Source organism: Peromyscus maniculatus, chromosome 1 (assembly GCF_049852395.1).
Source record: "Peromyscus maniculatus bairdii isolate BWxNUB_F1_BW_parent chromosome 1, HU_Pman_BW_mat_3.1, whole genome shotgun sequence".
NCBI classification, from domain to species: Eukaryota; Metazoa; Chordata; class Mammalia; order Rodentia; family Cricetidae; genus Peromyscus; species Peromyscus maniculatus.
The window spans coordinates 133,642,924-133,651,445 of NC_134852.1; the positions used below are offsets into that span (position 1 = coordinate 133,642,924).

Genomic DNA, 8,522 nt, shown 5'->3' on the forward strand with positions numbered 1-8,522 from the left:
TAATGGACTCTGGCACTTGGTAATGTATCTGGAGCTGCCGTGATCCCTTCTCATATATTCACTCACGGAAACCTTGTAAGGGTGCCGTGACGTGGTCCAGTCACTGTCGTCGGCAGGTAAAACAGTGAGGATGAAGAGAGTTCAGTTGCACTCAGTTCCGTGGCTAGCCCCCGGCTCGTTCATGCTGAGCTGGGGTTCCAATGCAGGCAGTCTGAGTTGGGATGTGTGTGCATCTCATTGGTGGTGCCTGGCTTCGAGTGTGTGAGGGTGTAGGTCCCACCCATCAGCAGGTTTCTAAAGTCCAGCAGCTTTACCATATGTAATAGTACCACATTGTCTTTACTGCCTCAGGCACCCAGCAACCATCATCTCCACACGCACTTGCCGGGCCAGGTTATCAGGATGAGCGTGGAAAAGGTCCTAGGTGGGAAGAAGGCCCTTGAGGCTGGTGGAATAATGGTAGAGGAGTTGGCTGCCACTGAGTGTCGGTTCCCTCCTGGTGGGGCCCTCCTCAGGCCTGTGCACACATGCTGGCCACCTTTGGACCCTGGAGAGATGAGGCACTATGGAGGGAGCCTGGAGTATGCTCTGCACGTGATGCAAGCAGGCCACACCTTTCCTGTTGCTGGCACCAAGCCCAGCAATCATTGATCCCACGTGGCCCTTGCTCTGTTGAGATTAGAAAAAAAATGTTTACTCTTCTGGGCCACCTCCCATCCAGGCTTTATTGCTTTCTGGACACCTTTGGTGAACATCCCCAGTCCTTTAAAAGGGCAGTCTGTAGCGGACCAGTCTCTGTCCCGGAGATAAGTGGGCACATTCCAGAGCAGCTGCTGTAGCTCCTGGTAGCTCTCGCTCGGACCTTCTTGCACTGATGTCTGGGGAGGTGAGTTTGTTGCCTGGGCAAGGGCACCAAGGATGTGTTCCAGGCTGGGGATGGGGGCTTCTGTTTGGGGGCCGCTGCCACCCGTGTTTCCTCTTTTTCCCTACGGCAGGCACCGATGTGTGAGGTGGACCTCGGTGGGGGCAAGGTGAAGGAGAACAGCATGGCTGGCAGATGCCGACAGTCCTGTTACGAGCGATACATACAGCCATGTGTGGTGGAACTTTTGGGCTCTGCCCTCTTCATCTTCATCGGGTGTCTATCTGTCATTGAGAATAGTCCAAACACTGGGCTCCTGCAGCCTGCCTTGGCTCATGGGCTGGCCTTGGGGCTCATCATCGCAATCTTGGGAAACATCAGGTGAGACCTGCTCACAGCATTTAGCCTAGTGCCAACCTGGGGAGATCTTGGGCACCCATTTGGGATCTTACAAATATGGGGGTGGGCTCATCTAGCTCTGCAGCCTGTGGATTCTGTGGGCAGGTCACTCTCTAGGCCTTTTAAGTGGAAATAATAGTTACCATACTTGAGTTATTTTCCAAGCGAACACATATCTATTGCTAACTGTGGCTCTGCTCGATATGGAGACTCTTTTGATGTCATTCTATTCTCATGACAAACTGATGGAAGAGGTCATGTTATTTCCCCTGGTTTCCAACCCTGTCCTTCCCCAAGAGAAAGTCCACATCACCAGTAAGAGGTAATGTGCTCGAGGGGGCGGAGCCAGGAGTCAAGTTCAAGCTGTCTGACTGTAGTGCCTCAGGAGAGGAGAGTGTGGGGTGCTGGGCCCTCTCTGCTCTCGCTGTTACGCTTTGGAAATTGATTAGGAAAAGCAAAGCAGCACAGAGGATCTGGCTGGGGCTTTGTTTATCCGCTCTGCTGCACAGAAGGCTGCCGGGGCTCCATCCCCACAAGAGGGGTTTGTGTGGGGCCAGAAAGATGACCCTTCTCTTGCTTGGCTTTTACCTGGGTATGGGCTCAGTGGGATGGGTTGGGAGGAGGTGGGCCATTTCCTAGAAAAGCCTACTGTAATGGTGGATATCCTGCTTGGGGCATCTAACTGGGTGAACTGGGATAGGGCTGTTCTCTATTGAATCTCACTCAAAATCAGATCTGAGTGAGGACAGTGACATACTGTTCTCTAGAAAGCAAGAACGAGCACTTGACTCTCTCTTTAAATGTCCAAGGGAGACTGTGAGTGGGATGAAAAGCACATGACCTTCTATCCAGGTAGGCCTGGTGGCTTCCTGGCTGGGTGACCAGAGCGGGCCACCGAGCCTGTGTGCAATTGTGGGACGGAGAAGATGAGAACAGCTAGGGTTCAGCGAAGCCAGGTGCATGCTGAACTTGCACCAACATCTTGGTTTGGCAATCTGTAGTCTGCTGTGCAAATGTGGCACCTGGCCACATTTCTGGAGGTCGGGAACAAGCTCTGAGGAGTCTGGGGGAATTCCTGGATGTTCTCCCTATGTGTTTGTCCCCAAAGGCCATCTAGGGCCTGGTTTCAGGGACTGTTCCACCCATCCCAAGCTCCGTCTGTGCCTCTCATCCCACCACAAGACTCCAGAGAAAATGAGGATTTGTTGCATTTCTGCTTACAGCAGGGCCTGGGCCGACTCCAGCCTGCAGGCCCCGCTTGGGGGACAGGCTAGAGTACATATTCTCACCCAGTGGTGAGCTTTGGACCGTGGCCTCAAGGCTTCCTTCTCCTCTTGGTTGTAGCGGGGGGCACTTCAACCCTGCTGTGTCGCTGGCCGTCACACTGATCGGAGGCCTCAACGCCATGCTACTTCTTCCCTATTGGATCTCCCAGCTGGTCGGGGGACTGATTGGGGCTGCCTTGGCGAAGGTTGGTGATCCCTGCTGGGACTGGGTGTTGTGGCTTGTCTCTGATGGGATTCCCTTCCCCTCCCCCCTCTCTTTCCTTCCAGTTGATAATTTATACTTGAAACCTTCCCATCAATCAAAAAAAAAGCTAATTCTGGGGCTGAGGAGATGGCCCAACAGTTAAGAGCAATGGCTGCTCCTCCAGAGGACCTGGGTTTGATTCCCAACACCCACATGGCAACTCACAACCATCTGTAACTCCAATTCCAGGGGTCCCACACCCTCTTCTGGCCGTTGTGGTTACCAGGCACGCATGTGGTGTACACAGACATACATGAACACAAAAACTTATACACGTAAAAATAAATAATTTTTTTTTTTAAAAAGCAAGTTCTTCTTAGCTGCAGGTTTCCCATCCGCTAGTGCTGGTGATGGAGCATAAGGCCTTCAGCATGCCAGAGAAATGCCCTACCATAGAAGTTCATCCCCAGGCTGGGCCAAAGATTTTATAGCTCTACACATAATTCCATGGGCTTCTCCTTGCTCTCTCCCTCCACACTCGCTCCTCCTTTCCATTCTTCCCTTCTCCTCCTCTTCTGACACTCACCAGAGCCTGCTCCCCCGAGGCTGACTCAGTTTCAACCCCTCACTCAGCCTTCCTCAAGGCATGCAGGTCTCGCCATGTCTTGAGCTTGTGAGGCAAGCTAGTTTTGTACTCTTTTCCTCAAAGAGGGTTAAGTAAGCAGCATCGGCTTCAGGACACAACACCCGTTGTTCTCAAATTTCGGGTGAGCAGAGCAAGGTTCAGAGAGGTCTTGTAGCTCCCGAAGTCACATGTAAAAACGGGAGGAACTGGGATATGGATACAGATATGCCCGAGTGCAGATGGGCTGGAGCACAGGCCTACATGGTAAGCCCATGGGCCCAGCTCCCAGCCTCTCTCTGTCCTCGGCTGAGTGGGTTTTCTCCACAGGCGGTGAGTCCGGAGGAGAGGTTCTGGAATGCGTCTGGGGCAGCCTTTGCAACAGTCCAGGAGCAGGGGCAGGTGTCGGTAGCCCTGGGGGCCGAGATCATTCTGACGATGCTGTTGGCATTGGCCGTGTGTATGGGCGCGGTCAATGAGAAGACCAAGGGTCCTCTGGCGCCATTCTGCATCGGCTTCTCTGTCGTTGTGGATATATTGGCAGGGTAAGTGTCCCTCAGTAGTGTGATGGCTATGACCAGATGTGGGCCCACATCAGGGCTGAGGGCTGCAGCCTCAGTTGCCGACAGGGGCCAGGAAAGTGTGGCAAATGGAGATGGTGGACTGGTTTTGGGCAGGCAATGGGCAGTGGCGGGGTACGCAGCATCAGGCAGTGCTAGGTGATTTTTGGCTGTGTGAAAATGTGGTGACCCTTCTACTTCATTCAGGGCTAAGTCAGAGCTCTGGATTTTTTTTATAAAACGTCCTAATTTCTGTAGTAGAAACAAAACATTCCCTCAGGGTGTTGCCTCAGTCTTACAAAAAATTACTTCTACTCACGGTTTTTTTTATTTTGGGCCTCTTGTTAGTTTTGGGGAAGGCATTAAGGAGACAAAGTTGGGTCAGGAATCATTTCTCCCGCTGTACAGGTAGGTACTCAAACTGAGGTTCAGAAAGGCAAGCAATGACTTAGGGTCATTGAGAGTATAGGTAAAGTGACAGGCCTGGGACGGTCACCCACAATCTGACGAGGTGTGTAAGAGGTCACTTCCAGAAGTTCTGTGCCTTCCTTCCTCTTGGATACGGAACCAAACCTTTCTCGGGGTGCAGGTCTCTCTGCCCCATTGTGTGTGCTGGGAATGCGGCCGATTAGTAGTAGTGGTGCTTCTCTGCCCCCTAGTGGCAGTTGCTTTACTTACATGTGCGCTCCACCACTTGGCCTGGCTTCTGGGTACAGAACCCATTGAAGGCTGCAGGACCCAGCCCAAAGGTATGGGGTCTGCAGACAGAACCCAGAGCTAGCGGGGTGCCTTGGAAACAAGCTCCCTTGGGTAAGCCTGGGGTAATGCCCCCTTTGGTGTGCCTAGGAAACAGACCCTACTGGAGGAGGAGGGCCCAGATCTGTGGCATGAGGACCTCAATGGGCTAGCTCCATTGTAGTCATCATCATGACATGCACATTTCGCCATTTGTTCCTGGCTACAGCCCATAGGTTGGGCACTTTCATCTCGGTGTACAGGCGGAGAGGTTACACAAAGGTTTCAGAGTAGAACTGCCTGGGCTGGACTTTGAATGTAGGTCAACTGGACTCCAAAGTGGGTGACGTTCCTCGGACTTTGCTTTATAGACTTTGGAAGGGAACCTGTTCTATTTTTTTCCTCCTGTCATGACGAAGCAGCTGTTTTTACTGGCTACTGTTCTAGAAGAGTGTGTGGGGAGCGGCCTATATGATGGCCATGTAGCAACCATCCTTTGTCTGCCTAGTACTAAGATCTAGACTCAGAGAGGATGTCTGGGTGCAGTGAGCTCTAGGTCTGATTAAGGATGTGGATTTGAGGTAGGACCTTTGGAGATGCTGGTGAACCGTGTACCTGTGTGTCTGCAGGGGTGGGATCTCTGGAGCCTGCATGAACCCTGCTCGTGCCTTTGGACCTGCGGTGATGGCCGGCTACTGGGACTTCCACTGGATCTACTGGGTGGGCCCCCTCCTGGCTGGCCTCCTCGTAGGACTGCTCATTAGGTAGGAGGGTGCCAGGGAGTCTACACCTAGTAGACTGGCACTCACTGGGACTTGGAGGAAAAGGGGAATCTTTAGAAGGAACTAAGCTGGCTCTGTCTATGGCCATTGGCTCCAAGTGACAGAAATCTACTTTACAAGGGGGACTAACTGGCTCTTAGGATTGAGATGTTCATCAGTGGCCCTGGCTCCAAGTAGTGCTCAAACATGTTTCTGGGGACTTGGGATACCTCCTAGACTTTCCTTTCCGATGGGTGGGCTTCACGTTTAAAGGCGCTTTAAATTTTTTTTCACTAAAAAGTTTTTGTACATTATATTTAGATCATATTCTTTCCCCTCGAGGCACCAACTCCTCCCAGGTCCCTTCAACTGTGTCTGAGAGGGTTGGATCTGGGCTGGCTATGTAGCCTTCTTGTACCATTGCCTACTGCAGTTGAGGGGCCTCAGGCCATTCTCAGGGCATGGTGTAAAACACCACTAATCACTGAGCTGCTGATTTCTGAATGGCCACCGGAAGAATCCTTTTGCCTGAGGGGGCTGAGCTCAGGAAGCCACCTGTCTCCAGAGTTCTGGGTCTGGAGATTCGTGATGGGAAGCTGGGTCTCTCTTCTAGGGGACTGGAACCTCACAGGATAATTTCTCTTTAGGCTCCTCATTGGAGATGAGAAAACCCGCCTAATTCTAAAGGCAAGGTGAAGAACCGCTGGCGGCGTCCCCACTGTCTGGTGGCCTCAGCTGCCTGTCATGAGCCGAGGACAGGACAGTTCGGCCATTTCCTGCAGGGCTGAGCTCTGAAGAGCTACTGTGGCAGCAGCTGGCCTTGGCCTGGCTTCTCAGGCAGACAGGATGCTGCTATGTCCTGAGCGTGGTGTCCTGAGTGTGCTCCCAGAACCCGTTCACGGACTGTGCCTGGGGAGTGCGTGGCCAGCAATGCCTAAAGACAGGTGGAGACCACAGAGACAAAGAGCCTTTCTGGAGTAGGCAGGTCACAGGGGAGATGAGCATGTGGAGAATATGGTTGCTAAAGTGCATTGCTCATTTCCCCAGCCCCCCTCCTTCCTTCCTTCCTTCCTTCCTTCCTTCCTTCCTTCCTTCCTTCCTTCCTTCCTTCCTTCCTTCCTTCCTTCCTTCTTTCTCTCCCTCCCTCTCTCCATCCTTCCCTCCCTCCCTCCTTTTTTATATGTTGGGTTGGAACCCAAGGTCTCCTGCATACTAGGTGAGCACTCTGTACTGAACCTCCTGCTCTCCCACCCTTTCCCTCCTGATACCATGGTTACAGAGGGGATTTCCGGAGCCTAGTGACATCCTGGCTCCCCCAGCTGCCAATCTGGATCTGTAATAAATGGCTTAGTGTTTCCTTCCAGTTGTCTTGTTGACGTCTCTTTCATTTAGGACATGGACATGGATGGGGAGGAAATAAAAGTCTGCTGGAGCTTTACCTGCACAGAGTCTGGCTAAACTTAGTAGAGGCTGGTTTCCAGAGCCGATATCACACACACACACACACACACACACACACACACACACACACACACACACACACACACACACACATATACATACCCATTCAGAGCCTGTATGCACAAGGCTCTGTGATAAACGTGTTGAAGACAGCACCTTCAATAAGCAGTGGCCAAACTGGATGGCCACATGTAGAAGAATCCACGTCACTCTGCACAAAACTCAACTCCAGATGGATCAGATACCAGATGGAAAAAACCAGATACTCTGATTCTGACAGGAGTGAGAGTGGGGGATAGGTTTGAACTCATTGGTACAGGAAAAGATTTTCTGAACAGGATTCTGATAGCACAGGCACTAAGAACAACAATCAATAAATGGGACCCCATAAAACTGAAGAGCTTCTGTATGGCAAAGGACACCGTGATTTGGACAGAGTGGCAGGCTACAGAATGGGAAAGAGCTTTGCCAATTACACATCTAATACAGGGTTAATATCTAAAGTATATAAAGAACTACAAAAATTGGACATCAAGGCAACAAATAAAAATGGAGAACAGGACTAATCAAAGAGTTCTCAAAAGATGAAACGCAAATGGCTGAGAAACACTTTAAGAAATGTTCAATAAGCCAGGAGTGGTGGTACATGCCTTTAATTCCAGCACTCAGGAGGCAGAGACAGGTGGACCTCTGTGAGTTCGAGGCCAGCCTGGTCTACAGAGTGAGTTCCAGGACAGCCAAGGTGACACAGAGAAACCCTGTTTCAAGAAGAAAAAGAGAGGGGGGAGGGAAGGAGGGAGAGTCAATATCTTTAGTCATCAGGGAAATGCAAATCAAAACTACTTTGAGATTTCATTCTACACCAGTCAGAAAGGCCAAGATCAATGAAACAAATGATAGCTCACACAAAACAAATGGTAGCTCATGCTGGCAAGGATATGGAGCAGGGGGAATACTCATACATGCTGATGGGAGTGCTAACTCATACAGCCAATATAGAAATCAGAGTGGTGGGGCCTCAGAAAGCTGGGAATAGATCTGTCTCAAGATTCAGCTAGACCACTCTTGGGCATATACCCAAAGAACCCTACTACATGTTCATTGCTGCTCTATTCATAATAGTTGGAGATTGGAAACAGCCTAGATGTCCATGAATGAATAATGAGAATTTTGTACATTTACATAATGGAATATTATTCCGTGTTAAAAAATGAAACTATGAAATTTGCAGGTAAATGAATGGAACTAGAAAAAAAAAATCCATCCCAAATAAGGTAAACCAGACCCCCCAAAACAAATATTGCATGTTTTCTCTTATTTGTAGATGTTAGTTTTTAAGCCTTTAATATGCATGCTACAATCCATATAACAACAGAGGTTAAGTATCAAGTACAGGACTGGGGGAAGAGGAGGATCTCCCAAGGAGGGTAAATAGAATATATAGTTATGGAGAAACCGGGATGAGACTGGATGGGAGGGTTAAAAGGGAAGGGGATGGAAGAGAGGGGTAAAGAATGGGATATGGGGAGGGACAACTAACACTAAGGGACATTTGAGGGGCATATGGGAACCTACTATTGTAGAAGTTTCATACATTATACATATGTGTACACACACACACACACACACACACACACACACACACACACACA

The 8,522-nt window shown here is 50.4% G+C and overlaps 1 protein-coding gene across 1 annotated transcript; it reads left to right on the forward strand.

The window, feature by feature from the left end:
* Positions 1-726: 726 nt before the first annotated feature.
* On the forward strand, positions 727-6,772 carry Aqp8 (aquaporin 8). Its single transcript, XM_006980362.4, has 6 exons — positions 727-886; positions 996-1,243; positions 2,606-2,732; positions 3,684-3,898; positions 5,278-5,412; positions 6,057-6,772. Exons 1-6 carry the CDS (start codon positions 875-877, stop codon positions 6,103-6,105), a joined length of 786 nt encoding a protein of 261 aa, XP_006980424.1. The 5' UTR covers positions 727-874; the 3' UTR covers positions 6,106-6,772.
* The last annotated feature ends 1,750 nt before the right edge of the window (positions 6,773-8,522 follow it).

Bases quoted from the DNA above. Each gene is read 5' to 3' on its own strand.
- Aqp8 (XM_006980362.4), top strand. The intron at 2,733-3,683 runs GTTGGTGATCCC...TTTTCTCCACAG, and splicing joins TTGGGGCTGCCTTGGCGAAG to GCGGTGAGTCCGGAGGAGAG. The intron at 3,899-5,277 runs GTAAGTGTCCCT...GTGTGTCTGCAG, and splicing joins GTTGTGGATATATTGGCAGG to GGGTGGGATCTCTGGAGCCT.